Raw genomic sequence first — 21,631 nt, 5'->3', positions numbered from 1 at the left:
AGCTACCAAGATAAAAATGTTTGCTTTCCTCCAAGCGTGGATAGCATTTACCACCCACTCTGGACCTGTTTTCCAGCAGCAGTGGGAGTGAAGAGGCAGAAGTTATGTTGGTATTCCTGCCACTGAGATGCCTCTACAAGTGAGACCAACTGGGACACTATCATCCTGGATCTTATAATTCTGATACCAGGGAATGCTCCTCTTGGTCCAGCAGCAGCACCGCATCTAATCAACTGAAGCATAAAGCTATACCTCCAACAAGATTGCTTACACATGTGCACAAAGGGAGTATATGTTCTGGGAATCTCTCCAGGGACCCAGCCACCATAATGTTGTCTGTATGAATTAGAGATTGCAGAGAGATTTGGTAATTCACATTTTCTGAACCAGTATGGCAAACCCAAATGTAGTTCTGCTTTGCCAATCACAGATTTTATATTTTAGCAGTTTTATTTGCAGAAAACATCTTTAGTGGGGAAAATGGGTACACAAATGGTTATACTAGTCAAAATGATGTACAGAATGCATTATGTACATGAAAATTTCTTGGATTCATTGGAAAAAAAGTCTGGGCAAAATGTGAAGATGTGTGTGGACTTTCTTGCAGTTTTTTTTAAATTACAAACTGATATAGAAATAAGATGAAACTAATTTAAATATGAAAAAATCTGACAACCAAGACGTTTGGGATGGAATAAACACTCATATTGATTTGTGCATGCCTAATCCCATGATACTGCTATATCACCAAGGACTGCTTCAGATGATATGTTGACAAATATATGTTGTTGGAGGAAAATCTCTAGAAAGAAGCATTTAGATGGTGCTGCTTTCATTAAGAACAGGTTTTTTTTTTACTGTGGTTACAGATAGGCAGAACTGTCAACAGCAGCTCTCAGTCTAGAATAGTTGCATAGGAAATTTTTAAGATAGGTGCAGCATTGACAGCAGCTTATTCATTGCACAGTCAGGTATATAAATGCTCTCTTTTTTTCTAGTTAAAACCCCTGTAGTACATCCTCCTTGAAGGTTATCCAGACTGCATGAGTATTGAGAGTATTGTTAAACTTTGCAACTTCTCCCACCCTTATTTTCTGTACCACCCTTATTTCTCTTTTAGTTGCTTTTTAAAAAATTACAGATAGAGCAGTGTCTGTGTTGGATTTGGGCTGCTGCCTAAAACTCCACGCTCTTTTTTAGACTCCAAGTCACTCAGGGCTCAACTCAGGCATTTGGAATGAGTGTCCTGGGACCTCTGGAATGCTACAAGAATTCTCTCTCACACTCTCCTTTTCTTTTAAAAATAAGATGAAGTGAAATATTTGCAGCTCCGCTTGTGCTTGTCTGTCAGAGCCACGTGGGGCTGTGGGAGAGAATGTAAGAGAGGGATTTATTTTCATTTTCAGAACATAGAACTTAGTGCTTTGCAGAAAAGTTGTAACAACTACATACATACACAGGGAAGGGATAGCAAAGAGAAACACAGGTGTTTCTGTTTAGTGTACAGTGATCACAGACTTATCGTTCCCTCTGGTTAAGAATGGAGGCAGCTGTGCTAATAAATGGGGGCTTGGGAGTTAATAAAATGCTATTTGGGGCCTGCAAGAATAGTTTGGGTGTTTAAGAGGCAGGATATGATAGAGTTTGTAATTTATTAATATTTTCTGGCTAATGAATGCTTCTGTAGTTTCCCAAGGTGCTTCATTAGTTAAAACCTAGACAAGCCTGGGATATACATTGTGACATGAGGCATTTGATATTGAGGAAGCGATTTTCATCATACGGATGACATACAGCAGTACCTCTTTTCTCTATATGTGAACTCTAGGGAGATTGTGGAGGTTTTTGAAGAGGTGTATCTAGGCAGTTATGGACTGAATGATGGCTAACCACCTGAAGCTTAACTAGGAGCAGTGGTTGGCAATGAAAATTCAGGCCTAGCTCAAAATACTGTGCCTAAACTTTTAGGCCATAAATGGTTTGGAACCAGATTATTTGGAGATATACCTTCCCTCATCCAACACTACCAACCCAATTAGGATTAGCTACTTAAGCTCTGCCCTCTGGCCCATTGGCAAGGCCCATCAAGTTGAGGGGTGGATACAAGGGATATGACCATTTCAGTGGTTGCCCCATCATTGCAGCCGTATGTGCTTTAGAAAAAAATACCTTGGCTGCATCTTTGCATATTTTCTGATGGGCTTTAAAGATCTAAATGTTTACATCTACTTCTACTGATTCGTATAAACCTTCTCACCCCACCCCCTTTAATTTATTGTTTCTTGTTTGGTTCTAGATGTGTTGCTGGTTTGCTCTAGACAGCATGTTGTTGTAGCTTTTATTTTGATTTTGCTTTTTGCTTTTTGTACTGATGCACTTAAATGATTTTATTCTAATTCTGTTGTGTGAACTGTACGGAGAGAGCTGCATGGTCCTTATATATCATATCAACATTGACAAGACATTGTTATAAACTAACCATTCTCAGTGGTGTAATCCATCAGTAAGAACTCCCATCACACAACGCTAATGTTCAAGTTGATCAGCTCATGCTTTCCTTGGCTCACGTTCTTCATGTCACTTGGCTCACAGTAGGGTTGATTCTAGTTTAAAAACTCCCAAGTCCTTTGATTGCTCTCTAGAGATAGTCACTGTTGTTTGTTAATACGTCTTGGCACCCTGACCCCATTACCACAGAGAAAAGTCTGTTACTTAAGAGGTCCATGGTTGAATTAACCCATTCTTCTTGTGCCACTTTCTCATTCATAAAATTAAATTGTGGCAATACACAACCCCTGCTGTTTCACTGTGAAGGGAAAATACTGTTTCCCCTGTGAATAGTTTGGAAGGGAGCCATTTAAATTGAGGAAATTTAATCTGTTCTGAGGAGGGGGAAACAGCTCCTACCCCAGTCTTGCTCTTGTGAACAAATGGATAGTTGCTTTTCAAGAAGAAAGAGGTGGAGAAGGCAGAGGAGAAGAAGGAGAATAAGATGATAATACAGTAATAATGAGGAGACCATTGAATCACAGAGTTCAAAGGTATCCAGAGGGCCGTTAGTCCAACTTCTATCAATGCAGGAACCCACTGCTAAAGCACCACTGAGAAATGGCCATCTAATCTTGATACAAAATCAGAGGTACTTCAGGAAGTAGTCAAAATCATCTTTCTTGTAATTTGAATCCCATTCTCTGGAACAGCAAAAATGAAGCTTGCCCTATCTTCTTCCTGTATAGATCTCATATAAAGTAGTTCTCCTCTCACTGATACTTATTTAAACTATGCTCATTTGAATTGAATCAGCTATTTTGTGAATTGGGCTTGGTAGTGCCACTCTCAAGGCTGGGAAAAGTTACTTATTGGACCACAGTTCGCAGAATCCCCCAGCTAGACTGGCCAGTAGATTTCAGAAGTCATCATTCATCTTATTGTATGCACGTCAGGCCAAATCTTTTCCTTTCTGTTATTGGAGATTCTAGGGTGCAAAGTAGGGCCCAGGCCTCTTCTGTTGCTTGAACCATGCTTCAGTGCAGACTATGAATGACAGTGATTGCTTGTTTTCAGTCCTAGAGTAATCTGGGTTTCACTTTTGGTTTAGGCTGGTAAGGCCTTATGTCATTCTTTCAACAAAGAGGGAAAATGCAGCTCCATTGCCTCCTTTAAACATGAGGAAATATTTTTCAGTTTGTGTTGGTAAAGTAATTTACATCCACTTTGTTCCTCTGGGGCCATTCAAGAGCTTGGGAGGAGGATGTTGTTGTTTTTAGTGAGGAAACTGCAGCAACCCACTAATTTCCTTTGAGAGTCTTACTTTTATTATCTTTACTTGTGAGAAATATTGCACCTGAATACATGAAAGCATAAGCATAACACAAATGAATCTGTTAGCCCATGCTCTTCAGAACCCTTAACAAAGAGAAAGCAAAATGCTTCAGTATTCTGGACTATATTTAAAAACCTTTTTTTGTAGAAAGAAATCTAAGACATACATTTCTGTCTCTTGATTCTAAAATGAATTTAAAAGCCTTTGTTGACTCACAGGAAAAGTCATTGGGACCATAGCCAGAGGTAGGTGGAGTTAGAGCCAAAAGTGCACAGAATTGGCAGGACTCTACAGTTCCTGTTTGTTGTTTTTCTGCTAGTCTATAGGTCTGATGGTTTCATGTGTTTAAGCCATGGACCACAGGTTCCATATGCCAACTTTAGATATACAAAATTTTGGGAGCAAGGTTCTTTGTCAAAATGAAACTGAAAGTCACCATGAGGGACATATTCAAATAGCATACAACAATCCTGGTGGGAAGCTTTGATGTCATGTTAGAATTGTTATTTCTCATGAACAAGAAATTCTGTTTATCAGCCATTTATGAACTTGTATAAACACAATTTCCCCCAACATTCAAACTGTGTGTTAAAAAGTTCATGAAAGGTTGACAAGTGTGTAGACTTGGCTTCAGCTAGGAAACATACGGACCTCCAAATGTTGTTAGACTGCAACTGCAAGAATCTGTCACTTCAGGTTATGTAGGCTAAGGCTGATAGGTGTTTCAGTGCAACAACAACTGCAGGACCCCTCATCCCTGCCATAGGAGAACCCCTTTAAAGGGAGATTTGTATGGCTATCGGCTGGTTAGCTATATTGTAAAAATGTAACAATCTAGTATTGAGTGTTCCTTCATCTGCTTCATGAAATGTGATGGAGTTAATGAACAATATTCTCTGTCACAGTCTATTGATCATGAAATGGACTTGTATCACAGTGCCCCAAATTTCTTTAAAAATGTAGATGTTACTTGGTTCCTTTTCATTTAAGTGTGAGAGCCATTCCTTTTTTTAGGCACTAATCACGTTGGTTTTTTTGAGTATGATTGGTAATGAGAAGGCACAGTTGGGAGGAATAGTGCTAAGTTCCATTCTGTGTGCTGTACCTATTTCTGGCTTGTCTCTCAGTGACTGTACTTCATGTCAAGTATGTAACTGCAAATGACACAAGTATGGTGGGATTGTAATATACATGTTTTCCTGATGTGTTTTCTTTAAATACTTTCCCCTTTATGTCTTAGTCAGTCTCTGGGGAGTCCTGGGAAACATTGTTCACAGGTCTGATTTCTCATAATGGGCTACATAGCAGAGAAACCAGATAACTAACTTTGAGAAGATGAATTTGGAACAAAAATCTCTCATTAAAAAGAAAGAAAAAGAATGATACACAGACTAAATAACCTTTAAAAATAACAATAAAAGAACAAGAATTTGTTTTATTTTTATACTGCTGATTAGGGACCATAAATATGTTTGTGAAGCTGAGGGAAGCATTCGTTTTAGCAAGCAGACTTGGTGAATCTTTATTTCTTTCATAATACTCAGTCTTTCTGGTTGATGGCAAGCAGCTATAGTTAATCTGTAGAGGAGCAGTGAGATTGCAACTAAGGAAATTGTCTGGCAAAACCATGCATTTTTTCCTTTGGGTAAAAAAGTTCAGCATCGTGAACAGGAACCTTCCTTCCATGGGAGGCACTATTTTGTGTCTCCCTGTGTTGCATGTTTACAGTGCATTCAGGGATTGGAGGTACATTCTAAGCCAGCTAGTATGATGTACATTAACTACATCTAGTGTCTTCCTCCAGGATGTTGACTTTGGAAGCTTCTTTAGTTTCCCATAAAAGCAGCTTATTGTTTCATATGTACCTGTGATTGGGGTTTAGCAGTAACTTTAATCAGTTTCAAAACAAGTCAACATGAAAACCGGGCTTCTAAGGTTAGGTTGTTCAAACTAACCATGGCTAGTGTAGACCATACACTTAAAACATAAACCAAACAAAAGCTTATTCAATTCTTCTCCTAGCTTTGCAAGAGAAACAGAATGGAGGGGAAGCACAGAGTCCCAATACTTGCTGGAGCTCACTTACGTTGCATTAAACCATGGTTTAGTTTGGCATCAGAACAAGGCTAGTGTTTATGACAACATTTGCACCTTGGTTCTAAGTTTCACATTGGGTGAAATGGACAAATTATCTTAACTAAATATAAAATCTAACATGAGTCTCTTATGCATAAAAATATGGACAATGTATTCAAATTTGTTAGTACATTTCAAGAAGAGTGGTAGATAAGACAATGAAAGTTAAATTGTTCCTATTTCTGCTGGAAACCATTTCTTGCAGGTACAAATGTAGCATGTGAACATAAAGCTAAACTAGCACGCTAATTATATATATGTGAGAAGGTGTCATGTTAATAGAGGTGACCTTTTAGTCACAATTCCCCAAATACAATATGAAGTAGTACTATTTGTAAATTGTTTTTCCACATCAGCTGCTACTTGTGTGAAGCATGTGTAAATCCCTTTCAGATGTGTTTCAAAGTCATTTGTGCAGGATACTGTGCTAAGAAAGGGAAAAATAACATAAAATGAATTGTGACTATGGAAACAGTAGTCAGAATGGTATTTTCAGGAAGCTATTGGTCTGGTGTGCCCCCAACAACTCTGGGGGGGGGGGTTCCTGGGGCAAAGCAGAAATCTTCAGAGATCTTAATGAAACTTTGTTCTCATACACAGGAAAACCAGATATGCCCAAAAACCTCTTCAAGAGAGGGGAAAGATATTTGTGATTTAAAAAAAAATGCTCAGGACTTTCATCCAATTCTCCCCCTCCTTTAATCTTTCTTTCCCTTTCCCCATTCCCATAATCAGGCCTGCTTTTTTCTCTGAGCATTGACTGGTTCCTTGACTATTTTAGATTCCCAGCATAACATGTATCTCTTTGTCCTTTTGTGGGTGGGGCTGTGAGTGGGGAAATTGAAGTGTTCCTAATTACTTCAATAATGAAGTGTTAATGCACTTTGCTGCCCGAGTGCACTTCAGACCAGAAGGCTTTGTGAGATCTCGTTGCAGCCACTTGGTAATCCTTTCTTCTGGACCACAAGACACCTCATGCTGTGAAGGTCTTCATCTTTGTCGCCAGTGCAATATTTTCCTCCTGTCCCCCCTCCCTATTCCTTTGAATGTTGTAAAGTTTCTGTTTCTTTTTGCATAAAATGAACAACAATAAAATATATTTAAACAGTGCCTTTATTAATTGATGTTTATGCCAAAGTTGGAAAAGTTACTCGTTTTTGCCCTACAGCTCTCAGAATCCCAGTACTGTAGTCCACAAATGAATTTTCCAAGCTTTGGTTTGGGACACTTTAACTAAAATAAAAGGGTTGTAATAAAATAAAGGAAATTTATTTTAAAAACATGTTTTAGAATATGGAAAGGGAAAGGGAAAGAGAATGTTTAAAAACACTTCAGAAGAAATGATCCTTTAGGTGTGTTTTCAGGTGGATAGTGAAGAACAGACAAACCCTGTGAGTTTGCAGTTTCAACATGATGATTTTCATGTTCCCCATTACAGTGGTAACACTGACTACATGTGTAAATCTTTTTGGACCGTAGGAGAAGATACATGGCACAATCTGGCATGAAATTGATGATATAAGGGCTTTCAAAATGTTGGATTTGGAGGATTTTGAAAAGATGTTCTCAGCTTATCAAAGACACCAGGTAAGTAATTCCCCTCTTGTTCTCATCACTACAACCCTTCAGCCCAGGTGCTTCCTGTCTCAGCTGTGTGAGTGGATTGGAGCAAACTAGTTTAATATGTTGGCTGTTTGAAAGCAGAACTTAGTAGAAATATTATCCTTTTTTTTAAAAAAAATAAACAATTTATAAAGTTACAAACATTAAAATAGTAAAATGTATTAGAAAACTCTGTTTGTTTTTGTAATGTGCCTTCAAGTCATTTTCGACATTTGGTGACCTCAAGGTGAACCCATCAGGGGGTTTTCTTGGCAATATTTGTTCACAGGAGGTCTGCCATTGTTTTCTCCTATATACAAACTTCAAAATCTGAATTGCACAGCATTATAAAAGCTCAACCCTCTTCAGTTTGAAAAAGCCTAGATGGCACAGAAATGTTTTTTACCTGCTCCTGGAAGAACAGTAGAGAGGAGACCATCCTGGTCTATCTAAGGAGAGCGTTCCAAAGTTTGGGAGCAGCCACAGAGAAGGCCCTCTCCATTGTTTGCACAAGATGACCCTGAGAAAGTGCTGAGACAGAAGGGCCTTAGAGTTCTAATGGGCTCATAAAGAGAGATACGGTCCTTCAAATAACGAGGACCCAAGCAAAACTGGCGCCTGATTCAAGGAGCCCATCAAACGGTGTGCTTTAGAGGCCTCTATTTTCTGTTGATGCACTCTTGGCTTACCTGTTCATGCTATGGTAGCAGTAGTAGCCACATTAATAGCTATAGTGCTTCAAGGAGAGCTGAATCTAACAACCATTTCACACAGTGCCACCAGCCTAATATAGCCGTGGGGCATTGTTAGAAATTAGAATGCTGCTTAGGCCAGGCCCTGCAGTGTTGTTTGGGGTGCTGAGCCAGTGGGAAGAATCTGCCTTTGTGTCTCAGACGCTGACACTAGTACTGAAGGTAAAAATAGGAGCACAATAAAACTACAATGTTATTACTTTGGGTTTGAGACAAGCCTGGAGTTGTGTCTGTCCTTTGTTTTGGGGTGTTTTTTTAGCATTTGTACTCTAGAAGGAAATACTCCCATCTCATCTAGCATTCTAGTTGTATAAAACTCTTGCTCTTTGGGTTTGTTGCTGCTAATTTTCTTTCTTTTTCTTTCTCCTGCCCTTCCAATGCTACTTGTCCTCAATAGAATGTTCCAAACAATTGCCGAATTTAGAGCAGTGAGATTAGATTAGCTCAGCATCTTGTTTGTTTCACTTTACTTTCTTTTTCTTTGTTCTTTGTCCTAACAAACAAGTTACAGATTATAACATTGGCAGCAGTTTTAACAGCAGTTATTTATTAGGATTCCCCCCCACCCCCAGTTTTCTTGGAAAGCAAATCACCTGCTTTTTGTCTGCCTCTGATGAATCAGATTCAGCTGGAAGAAAGCTGTGGGGTTTTACCCCCTTACCCCTCCTTTCCAAATTCTTTCCTAGCTAGCTGTTGGAATGTACTCTGAAAACATGGTTTCTTCTATCTGTCTTGAAGCAGCCTGTTGCTGTTCAGATGACAATGCAAAGCTGTTTTGGAGTATAAACCTCTTTTATCCAATAATATAAAATTGTGAAACCAAATGAAAGGGCCCTGTTACATCCTCCTGTTTTCTTTTTGGTTCTTATATTGCAAACGGGCTACTACACACACACACACACACACGCACGCCCATACATACATACACACACACTTTTTATTAACATCAAGAAGTGCTACTTCTAATGGTAAACCTTCTGTCATCTTGTCTTGTCCCAACCACTACTGTATGGAGCCAAGAAAAGCTTTTAGCGCATGACTCCATGAACTGGCCTGACTACAACACCTTTCAATTTGCACTAGAATTGGCCATTTTGTTTGTGTGATCTTGGCAAGCTTCAAAATGCATTTTTTTAAAAAATAATTAAAAAACACAATGAAGATTTATCCACTCAGTTTTGAATTAAAATGTGAATCCTAATTCCGTCTCCATTCTAGGTCTTTTAAAGTATCTCACCTGCTCTGCTTCTAAGTAACTGGGAAGCTATGTTTACCAGGTTCTGAAAATGTCACAGTCTTTGTTTCAGATAATGTTTTAAAACCTTGTCTTGTTTTAAACATATTCACCATAGTTTCCTTATCTGACTGTAACATGAAACTGTTGTTAATTGAGGGCAACACACAGGAGTGGCACTAGGTATATACCAATAAAAAACTTCTGCATATTTCTGATTATTAAACTGAGGTGTGATTGTCTGAACCAGGCCTTTGCATTCTGGACAACCATAACTTACCTTCAGTTTGTGACTTTTTAACTTCAATCAATGTCTCCAAATCTAAATATTGCAAATTGCTGTTCTTTTGTTTCTACAACTCAGAGTGTACAAGTGAGAGAGAGTGCAAGTGTGACTGAAGGATATGTTTCTTTCTCCTACTGCAATTAATATAGTATTAATAAGTCTTCCCCTTCCCAAGTTTCTTTAATTTTAAGCTGCTGCTGCTATCTTTGAAAAGGCAAAGTGTTTGTTCTCCCCTCCCTAATAGTGCATCTGCTCTTAGTTATCTAGAGATGAGGCAATGTCACCCAGTGACTTAGCATGGATAGAATTTACTTCAAATTCTCTCAGTGAACCTTGTAAAGATGTTCCAAATGCTTTTCCCTTGTTCTAAAGATGACTTGTAAAATTGTGTAGAAAGGTGCTGGGAGACTTAGACCATAGTCACTGAACTCAGTCAGCCCTACTTCTAAGTAGATATGCAAAGGATTGAAATGTTAACTGCTAGTTGTGGAATCCTTGCATAAAAGATGCACATTCTGTTCTTTAACTTTGCTGACAGTGTTAACGGCTTATGGATGGGAGAACAAACCTTGATATGTTTCCTCTGTGATTCTTTTAATAAAAGGTCAAGTTAACAGATGTAGCATTTTAATTGCTTAGAAAATCAAATACTATTGCTTTGGTAAACTCTGTATCTTTTATTGCTGTGGCTAACTGTTGGCATGTTTCCTTCTCTGTCATCTTGGATTGCTGCCTGAGTAGGACCTGCTAACTAACCCTCCTTCTTCCTGTAAGCAGGTAAGTATTATTGTCTGTCCTCTATTCTGACCTGTGGAGTTCTTTTCCAATGTTTACATTAAGAAATCCAGCAGAAACACCAGGACCCAAACTGTTTACTGTATGAGTAAGATGGCTTTTTGTCTCCATTTTCATTGATTGTATGGAGTAGTGGTGCTAGGGAGATAACAAGGATTCTCTCACATGTTTTTCAGAGCCTCAAAAGACTGTTCTGTCCTTTCATGTAGCTAACTCCAATATTTTTGTCCTCAGTACTTGCTGCAGAATGCTCTGCCCCTGACAATATGCACACATACACACACAATCAAAAGCAGAAGTGACAGAGAACCCACTGATGGCTTTATTTTGGGGAAGGTGTTGGACAGGACTTTTGAGGGTGCTAATGGAGGCTTCCAGGGTTGACAATTGAACTCCTGTTCCTCATGCATCCGAGGAAGTATGGCTCCTTTTCATCCTGGAGAGAAGTGACCAGTGGGGTCCCACAGTGGTCTGTCCTGGGCCCAGTGCTATTCAACATTTTTATCAATGACTTGGAGGACAACATTGGGGGCATACTTATCAAATTTGCAGATGACACCAAATTAGGAGGAGTAGCTAATACCCCAGAGGACAGGATCAAGATTCAAAATGACCTGAACAGACTAGAAAACTGGGCCAAAGCTAACAAAATGAAATTCAACACGGAGAAATGTAAGGTACTGCAATTAGAGGCAGAAAAATGAAATGCACAGATATAGGATGGGGGACACCTGGCTGAATAAAACTACGTGTGAAAGGGATCTAAGAGTCCAAGTAGACCATAAGTTGAGCATGAGTCAACAGTGCGATATGGCAGCTAACAAGGCCAATGTGATTTTAGGCTGCATCAATAGAAGTATAGTGTCTAGATCAAGGGAAGTAATAGTGCCACTCTATTCTGCCTTGGTCAGGCCCCACCTGGAATATTGTGTCCAGTTCTGGGCACCACAATTTAAAAAGGACATTGAGAAACTGGAGCGTGTCCAAAGGAGGGCGACTGAAATGGTGAAAGGTCTGGAAACCATGCCCTATGAGGAACGACTTAGGAAGCTGGGGAAGAGAAGGTTAAGAGGTGATATGACAGCCCTGTTTAAATATTTGAAAGGATGTCATATTGATGAGGGAGCAAGCTTGTTTTCTTCTGCCTCAGAGACTAGGACCCGGAGCAATGGATGCAAGCTCCAGGAAAAGAGATTCCACCTCAACATTAGGAAGAACTTCCTGACAGTAAGGGCTGTTCGACAGTGGAACAAACTCCCTTGGAGTGTAGTGGAGTTTCCTTCCTTAGAGGTCTTTAAACAGAGGCTAGATGGCTATCTGTTGGGGATGCTTTGATTTGGATTTCCTGCATGGCAGGGGGGTTGGACTGGATGGCCCTTGCAGTCTCTTCCAACTCTACGATTCTTTGATGCTATGATTCTATGAAGTAGGCTCAAGTCTATGAGCACTCATGCTACCAACTTCCTTCTTTCAGTTAATTTCAAATTGCTACAAGATCTCCTTTCCCAGGTATTTTTGGAGTGGGAATGCACATGGCTTATGGGTTTCAAACAACACCTGAGCATCACTTGTGGTGTGGACCATGTGCTGCACACTGGATCTCTCTGTTTTATTCTCTGTTCATGAGTAGGGAAGGAAAGCAACTGCAGTGAATTCAACATTCCGAATGAAAGTAGCCTTTTTGTTTTGTTGTTATTCACTGTCAAGTTGACTTTAACATATGATGGTCCTATGACTGATGGATCACCAAGAACCTGTTCAGATATTGCAAACACAGGGCCCTGACAGGCTTTTTTTTTTTTTTAACGGAATCCATCTGTTAGTTGGTCTTTTTCTTTAGCTAGTGCCTCCCTAATTTGCCAAGCAAAGTGTATCCTCATCAGACTTGTTGCTAGAAAGCATGCACCTTGTCTGAGGAATTAGCACATTTCTGAGGCTTGATGGACACACAGAGCAAATAAAGTGCTCACATATATTTTAAGAAAGAAACCGCCAAACAGCTGAAATAAAATGCACAAACACAATTCCGTCAATGGAGGAAATCCATAAAAATGTGTTTAAAATAGGTATGGACTTCAACATGGGGAAAAAAGTAATGCAACTTGATATGAAACAAGTGTGGGATGAAAACATGGATGGGATTTGAAGAAATGGTATTAAAATGAGATGGAGAGATTTTCATATCTTTCCTTAACAAGTGGTGAATTCATTTATATAGTTAGGACCATGCATTTGATTTGTGATGGGAACATCCCTTGAACATAGGCGGGTTACATACCGCCATTTGGGACATCCCCAGGACGTCCCAGTTTAAAAAAGGGGCGTCTCCTCTAGACGCCCCTACTCCTGTTACGGACTCTGTCCATAACAAATGGCGGCGGCCGTTCCACACAGCCGCCGCCATCTTGCACGTCGTGCGGCGCTTATGACGTCACGAGGGTGCCATTGGCGCCTTGCGGCATCATAACTGCGACGCGAGAAGAAGCTCCATTTTGGAGCTTCTTTTTTGCTCCGCGCGGTTTAGCTGCTGTGGCTCCCTCGCGGAGCAAACAGCAGCGCCAGCAGACCGTCGCAAAGCGGACCATAGTTTTACTTAACACCTCTCCTGCCAAGGGAAGGGAGGAAGAGAATTGAGGTGATGTTACTCTCCCTCTGGTGCCTCTGAAAATCTGCTGGACCCCTTTGAAAAGTGGGTTAGAAGCTTCAGAGAGAGTGGAGAATCAGTGAAGAATGCCTCCCATTCCTTTTGCCAGTGGGAACCTAACCTGGATGGATCTTGGTACCATTATGAACAAAAGGATTCCTTCTAATGGGCCCTATTTAAGCTTCAAGCCCTTGATGCCAGACCTAGTATGGGGACCAAACCTAGTATGAGTAGTATATATACACATACACTATTCTCTTTCCATATGGGTGTAACTGCATTAGCATCAGTATGCAAAGAGATCTTGTAGCACCTTTGAGACCTTTGAGGTGCTACAAAAACAAACAAACAAGCTTCATTTATATACCGCTTCATACCGCCTAAGCAGTGTCTAAGCGGTTTACAACTGTAAGCAAGATCGCTTCACATACTGATATTATAGACTAACATGGCTCTGTCTCTGAATTTTACTTCTGTGTTAGTGCATGTGAGTAAATATGACATTGGTTTAGCTGGTGAACTAGGAGAGCAAAGTTATCATAAGCTTCCTTAAGCATATTTTAAGTTTTGATTTATATCATTACAGTCCTGCATCTTGCATGGATTTCTTGTGAAATCTAACATTTGGGACTCAAATCCCTAGTGACCTAGTGGTTCTTTTCTGTATTTCATTTTCTGAAAAGTGAAGAAAAATACATGCCACTGATTTTTATGTTTTTTAAAACTATTTGTAGAAGGAAATGGGATCCACTGAAGATTTATATCTGTCCAGTCGAAAGGTTAAAGAGCTTTCTGTGATTGATGGGCGGAGAGCTCAAAACTGTGTCATCCTCCTTTCAAAGTAAGTGTGGTTTAATTTAAATTTATTTGAAATTTGGTTTCTTGATATGCAGAAATTATGAAAAGAAACTTCCTGTTTAGCTACTAGCAACTGAAGGGGAAGGAGACACTAGGATGGCTTGGCTTGAGCTAACAATTTTCTTTTACAACATACACATTTACAGATGGTTTCTCAAAAATGTTCTTGACAGTTGAGAGATGTTTGCATTTATCTCTGCTTTTACTCCTGATTATTTCATTTGAATGCCAAGCAGTAGATTGGGGCTGAACTTACTTTGAGTAAAAAAAATCCTAGGTGTGAATTTCATGTTACAGAGGTTGACTTTGGTGTTCAAATGTTAGATACTTCCATATGCTAAGGACCAAATTTTGATCACAGACATGGATTGCAATGCATGTTTATGTAGAATAAAATATTAAAGATCTTCTGATAGAAAATTTGGGAAATTTATGCAATACCATACAGTTTTTTGTTTTGGTTTTGCTGGACTTGTTTGTTAATTCTGCAGGAGGAAGAAAAGATTTCAGATCTTTCTATATGTTAAGGCACTCTGTGTGTATATTTATATATTATTTCTTTGATTTTATACTGTAAATTGCCATAGGAAAATATTCAAATTTTAGAATAGAAAATTATATCATATATGAAATACATGGCTAAGGTCTTTAGAAATTTTAGGCTATTAATACCACTGCTTATATTTCATATTGATATACAACCTGAGGTACGAGTTGCTTGTATTAGCTACCTAAGAAGTCACAATTTTTTTATAACAGTTTGATAAATTGTGTACTAGTTTCTCTGTCCCTTGTTTGATTGTTTACCAAGATGTGTTTAAGTCATTAATATAATTTCTGTAGCCTTGTCTTATTATCTTTGCAGCAATGGACAAGAATAATCATATGCAAATGTTCTATTTGTACCTGAACTCTTGCAGTGTGCAGATAGATGGTACAGTGGCATTTGTCCTCTTGCTGCTTGGCAGAGAGACCCAGGGACAAAACTGCTTTCTCTATTTTTAGAAAGTTTCGGGCAAGTTATTAGAAGCCGAGTGGGTGCAATGAGGGTGCATGTTAGCTACTTTTTACTTCCAAAGATACCGAGGAATAGATAAGGGAGATTCAACCTATAGTAACAGTAGTTGGTAACAAATTTCATTTTACAGTACTGATATAAATCCAGTATAGCTCTAACACTTGTCCACTAGCACAATACCTGCCCCCACTTCTCCCCTACAATTTTCTGAACTGCTCATTAACTTGCTCCACAGAGTTTAATAGCCCTCTAAAGGAGGTGTTTGGTATAGAGAGATCACCCCATCACCCAATATCACTAATGGTAGCAATTCCATGAATAGATATTCCCTCTTAGATTCTGGATTTTGCTTTTTAATAGAATACTTGGTGGATAACTCATATACAGCACCCAGAAAAGCTAAGCTGGATGCTTCAGTTATCTGTAAAGAATACTCTCTCAGTATAATGAAGCTGCTGTATTTACACCTAGAGCATGTTTGCAATATGACAAAATGGTCCATATTTCTATGTATTGTTAAGTGAAAAGAATTTTAACAATGACTCATCTTAGCAATTTCCTTCCCACTGGGCATCTTTGGAAGGCTATTCAGTTTTGGAGTTATTCTGTACAAAATTCACCATTAGCGTTTTGAGGGAGACAGAAGTATTATTATTATTATTTTTCTGTGCAGAAAGGTATCACTTCCAAATTTTACTCAGAATAACTCCCCCACTATATTTTCTGTGCAGGGCATAATACTTCGGTGCAGAAAATGCTTACTGTGCAAACAATGTGCATATTTTGTGTGGAACAAGTCCTAAACTAACATTTTCTGTGTAGAAAACAGATCCCCCCCTTTGATATTCTGAACCATGCCAACAACTATCAGGTCAGAATGCACAGGGAAGTCATGGAAATCCATAAACACAGTGAGCAGGAAAGAAGAAAACCTTAAAGTAAACAAAGTTTGGTTACCAGTCCTGAAAAACAGGAAAATCAAGACTGAGCATATGCAAATGAGAAACCACTCATGGTCAGAGGCTTTCCCGGCAGACAGTGATCACTAATTAAGCAGATGCTAATCCCCTTTACATATCCTCCCACCCTGAGGCCCTGCCATCAACAACAGAACAATACACAGATTATCATGGGAATGACTCCTCCATACCAAGGTCACACAGTAAATATATACCCACTCTCTTCCTTGCCAGTATTCTCTGAAGATGCCAGCCACAGATGCTGGCGAAACTTCAGGAATAAACTCTTCTAGAACATGGCCACATGGCCCGAAAAACCCACAAAAAACTATAGTTTTTTCACTCTTGCCTTGCCTCTCCTTGCTCCTTCCTTGCCTCCTTCAGATGGACCAGAGCAAGGAAGGCATTTACACCTGCCACTTTCCAAAGCTCCCATTGAAACATATTCTGCATGATGAACTATTGAACTTTGTGAAAATACAAATGTGTAAATTAGGAAAGACATTAAGTGAAACCTTGAGCATCTCACCCTGCCTTCAGGTTGTTCCCTTTACTTCTCCACAGCTGTTTTCAATTGACTGTAACTTTGCATATATCCTTGTAGTTTATCCCCTTTCTGTTTACATAGGGTTGTCATGCTCTTTAACATAAAATGGCTGTATGAAGGGTTTTTCCCTTGCTTCTTGAAATGTTTTTGTTTTACTAACACTGTCTTAGGAAAGGTCAGGTGGGGCTCATATTTCATAGGGCTGAAGAAGCCAAAATCTAGTTGGAGTGAGAAATAACCATCTCCCTTTTCTCTGCCTTGCCTTAAACAAGGCTGTGGGAGAAGGAATTAACTGGTGCAGATAAAAATTGTATAATGGGGTGTCCTGTGTTGATGCAGAAATGAATTTGTAGTTTTTCCTCACATATACATTTCTCTCTCTCAGCACTCTGCTTTTTCCAGTAGTTGAGAAGTCTGCCTATCATATATTTTGCCCTTAAGTATGTGCTTTTGTGCTGAAGCATATTTTTGCAGCGATGACATAATAATACCCATTGTATCAATGTATCAGTGGTGATACCTATGATGTCAACACACTTTGTTCCTAGGCTTCTTCAAATGAGGGCTTATGTTCCTATTTTTAAATTGCTTTTCAGAATGAATCCAATGAGATCGGTGAAACAATTGTTGTTAACTTTGGGAGCTTCTCTATAGCAGCTATTAAGCTTAGCCCTTTCCCATTAAATAGGTGCACCTATTTCCACAATTTGTGGAGTGCATAGGAGAGATGTACTCCAACCTTCTAACTGTATAGTGCAAGCTGCTATCTGTTGGATGCATTGCCATATGGAGGGGGAAGCCAAGGGGATTACTTGGCAGCCCCAGTTGGTCCTTCCAGAGGCAGGATTGTGTTTTCCTCTTTAGTTTTGTCACAGTATCTTCTCCACAGTAAGCATTGGGCAAGCTGTAGCCAGTGAAGGTTGCTGTGAATTTTTCATCACATTTTCCACCAACCTGGGGGCCTGTTCAGTTGACTGCTAAATGCTAAGAACACATGTTGAACCGTTTTAAGGCTCCTGCTGTTCCTTCTTATGGTCCTTCCTCTTTAAATAGATCTTGGATTGGTCAGAAAGTCTTGAAACTGAGAATTGTCCTCTATAAACTAGAATCCAATCTACTTGAAAAGTTGGAGCCAGTCAGAATGGACAAAACTTTGAGCTAGGTAGACCAATGATCTGACTCTGGGTAAGGCAGCTTTCTGTGTTCATGCAATCGCTTATGGGACTGGGAGGTGAACATGAGGCATGAGATGGGCTTTTGCAATTCTGGGAGAGCAATAAGGAATATACCCATGAGCACAAGGGGGCCAAACACATTGTGCCTTATATATCCTGACTATGGTGGCTCAGCTGCATCACTTGGAAGGTGGAGTTACTAATAGTGTATTTGAACTGACTCAGAGGAGAGTCTCCTGAAACAAACAAGGTTGTCTCAATGGGCTTCCAGTGGTAGGTCCCTTCATGCCCCATTCCCTTGACTTCCAAAACATTTCTTCTCCCTTGTTTTCTTTGTCAGTATTTAGGCTAATAAATAAGCATCTCTTCCAAAAGGAAGAACTGGGAAAAATAGCATATTATGCATATGAAGTGTGCTAATGGGAAAGAATTAGGGTATGAACTCTGCTCCTTGCAGGCATCTGTAAAGAAATGGGTTGGATTGTGCGGGGTGGTGGTGGTGGTAATCTGTGATAAATGATCTTACCTTCAGTTCAGTCTGCTATAATCTTTCTAGTTAAATCAGGCATGCCATATGGAGCTATACTATCTTAAATCTTCATCAGCAGGCTGTGTGCTTGTCTTAACTCTCCATATATCACAAAGCTAGGTTTCTTAGCAGTGAGGGATACAGGCAGCACTAAAGGATAGAACGCACAATGAGGGAAGCTGAAATAAAAAAATAAAATAAAATGATTATTTTAAAAAATAATTTACTAAAGTTTCTGTATTGGGTCTGTGCCAAGAGAAATATTTTAGCTAGCAAATGCAAGATGATGGGACTGTTTCAATAGTAACAAAAAGAATATCAACATTTTAGTGGGCTTCCTTTCTCTCCCCGCACCTCCTTTTTCTTTTAAAACCTGACTAGTGCTATAATTCTCGATATTATAGTACTGATTTATTTAAATATTTATAAACTATGTCAAAAGACATCAGAAACGGGAACAATACTCATGATATAAAATAACAAAAGGCAGTTAAAAATCCTATTAAAAAAGATGCACCATCTTAAAGTTCACAGGCAAACAGAAAAGGAAGTGTTTAACAGGCACTGAAGTGACTGCAAAGTCAATGTTAATTGCACCTCCCTGGAGGGAAGTGTGCCGCAAAATGGCTGCTCTTTTCCTAGCTGTCCTGCAATGCGTAAAAGAATCTGGGGAAGAGATCTTAAGTCAAAGAGAGGCTGCTGTAGGGAGTAACATTCTTTCAGGTATTTGCTTCCCAATCATTTAATGGAACACCTGTGCCTTGAGTTGTGGACTTGGTAGCAAAGTAGTACAGCTCCTTTTGAAGTCATCCATGAGTAATTATTTTTGCCCCACAAGGTAAGTGTACTTGCCTAAATACATTAAAGCACCATATTTATTTATTTACTTATTTAATATTTCTCTTGGCTTTCTCCCAGCACAAGGTTCAAGGCAGCTTGAATCTTTGATTAGGATTTGGAACATTGTGCAACTCATACAGAATATATGTGTGTGCAGGGGAATACTGTATATTACTTGAACATTACCTTCTCTTTGTAGAGCCAGAGCTAAGAGAGGAGAATTGAAGAATCAGGTAAAGGAATGTTGCAGAAAGGCTACTCCCTGGTGGGAATGAAGAGTGCTTACTTTTGGAGATTAAGCTCCTGCCCCTTTGCCAGTAATGGGGTTTTGTCTGGGATTCTTCGGTTGACTGGAGAGGAGTGTGCTGGGGTCCCCCCGCCCCCCTGTTTCTTCTTCTTATCCTCTTTCACCAAATATCCTGTGCCACGCACAAAGCCAGTAGGGCAAAAACAAGGTATTAAGCATCAATGACATTTTTGTCCTATTTATCAACCCGCTATATTCTTGTCTGTCTGACCTTTTTGCTTAGTCATTCATAAGTGGTCTGAAACAAGGAAGCATTTAATAGAAAGAGATAGTGAAGTTTTTGTTGAATAACTATGGTATGATTCATATAATTCTTGCCCCGTGGACACTTTGGTCCCCTTTCTGCAATCTGTCAAATGGCAGCCACATGCCTGCTCTTCTCTGTAAGATGTACCAAGCTATATCAAATTAGGAACGTTAAGAATGCATTAAATTGGTAAATCAGGGCCCTTTGTTTCTATACCCAGATTTCTCATGCAGTTTTTAAATGGTCTGTGGTGAGTAATGAAAATTATACCGCCCAACTTCAACCGTAAGCAAAGTGACATTTGACATATTGTTATGTTGTGGCTGGTTATTGCAAAGGAAGAAATTGACTGCAAAGTTAAGAAACAATTCATGTATGAAAACAAGGTAAATGGAACTAATGGCAGAAGATGCAAGTTTGCTTTGTTCCTTTGTCTTTGCTTGAATCCAAGTGTTGGGGGGGAAAGATTTGTGTGTTAATGAATGATTGAATAAATGAATAGATAATAAGCAGGGCTTGCGTGAGCATTGAACCTTCAAAAGAATGAGGCATTTGTCTCTATAAAAAGTATCATTTGGGAATATTTGGAAAAACTGTGAGCATATAAGTATTTTATTTGATTTCAGTACTGTCAGTCTTTGCAAAACCAACTGATTTGCGAAAGAAAAAAGTATTTATTTTTCATCCATGCATTTCTTCTTTGCATCTGTAAGGGCATCTTAATGATGTTGAAGGTGCATCTAAAATAAATGGTCTTGCAAACATTTCTGACAATGCCTTTCCTGCATGAAATGAAAGCAGGGTAGCATGTTGTGTCTGCTCTGTAAGGACAGTATGTTGATAAAGGGCAAGTTTTATGTCCTTGTGTTTCAAATGTCAGCTTAAACTGAAACAGTGGACATCTTTAAAAAGATCAGTGGAAGAGCCTCATCTGTGTGAGAAGGCTGATGGATGCAAAGTCACACATTCTTGCACAAAAACTGACCGTATCTCCCAGGCAGATGTGAAATAAGTTGTTGTTTCTCTGCTCGCTCCCTCCCTCCCTCTTTCTCTCTCTGATGGCCAAACAATAAAGCATTTCATGACTAGTCTTCTGGTATTAAGTCAGCTGAGGTGTCTGGAGAAGACTGGTGATGAATGAATCTGTAGAATCAATAGGGAACATTGATGTATCCTAAGGGGATGAGAAGGAAGAATGTTAAGTGTCATATTAGAAGTGATTTGATAACTGAGTTGAATCAATCTGACTTGGACATTTAGGGCCTGAACAGACAGGCCAAAATAAAGCTGCTTCGGGTCACTTTGGAGGTATGCTGTTTAAATGCTGCATGCGTCCTAAGAGGCTGGAACCCCCACCAAAGCCACGCTCCAGTCCTAAGGACTAGAGTGCAGCTTTGGCACAGTTTCTGGCCTTTTAAGATGCTTGTGTCATTTAAAAGCATACCTCCAAAGTGACCTGAAGGAGCTTTATTTTGGCCTGTCTGTTTGGGCCCTTTGATCCGTTTACTCCTTCGTGACTGCTTGTGGTGGTGAAGGGCTGTGCTGGTTTGCGTGCCCAAAGGAGGAGGAGGAGGAGGAGGAGGAGGAAAGTATCCAGTTTTACTTGAAAGGTGGTATGCAGGGTGCTGAATCCTATCCTCATAATTGGTCCAGCACCTTGGAAAGCTCATTTGCAGTTCAGAGAGAACCCCTGCTGTGGGAGCCATCAGTGATGGGAAATGAGAAGTTTTTTTCTCTGCCCCATTTGTGCTGTTCTGGTTATCACAGGCCCAGCCTAGAAATCAGAAAAGTTATGACTACTGTTTCTGCTTTACCTATAAAAGTCCTCTGTCTATATCAGTAAACAGAATCCTTACCACTCAAATATGGTGACATTGGA

General features: G+C 39.5%; 1 protein-coding gene across 2 annotated transcripts in view; it reads left to right on the top strand.

Moving 5' to 3' along the window:
* The window catches only part of DAAM2 (dishevelled associated activator of morphogenesis 2), a 306,075-nt gene that overhangs the window by 232,397 nt on the left and 52,047 nt on the right, over positions 1-21,631 (top strand). For both annotated transcript variants that reach the window (XM_089529577.1, XM_089529576.1), the window contains exons 15-17: positions 7,439-7,546; positions 10,575-10,610; positions 14,007-14,113. In XM_089529577.1, the coding sequence (XP_089385703.1) occupies positions 7,439-7,546; positions 10,575-10,610; positions 14,007-14,113 (251 nt within the window). The remainder of the gene's footprint in view (positions 1-7,438; positions 7,547-10,574; positions 10,611-14,006; positions 14,114-21,631) is intronic.

Source organism: Sceloporus occidentalis, unplaced genomic scaffold (assembly GCF_023333645.1).
Source record: "Sceloporus occidentalis isolate IW3139 unplaced genomic scaffold, rSceOcc1.0.p SCAF_6, whole genome shotgun sequence".
NCBI lineage: Eukaryota > Metazoa > Chordata > Lepidosauria > Squamata > Phrynosomatidae > Sceloporus > Sceloporus occidentalis.
This window is presented reverse-complemented; position numbering and strand designations above follow the sequence as displayed.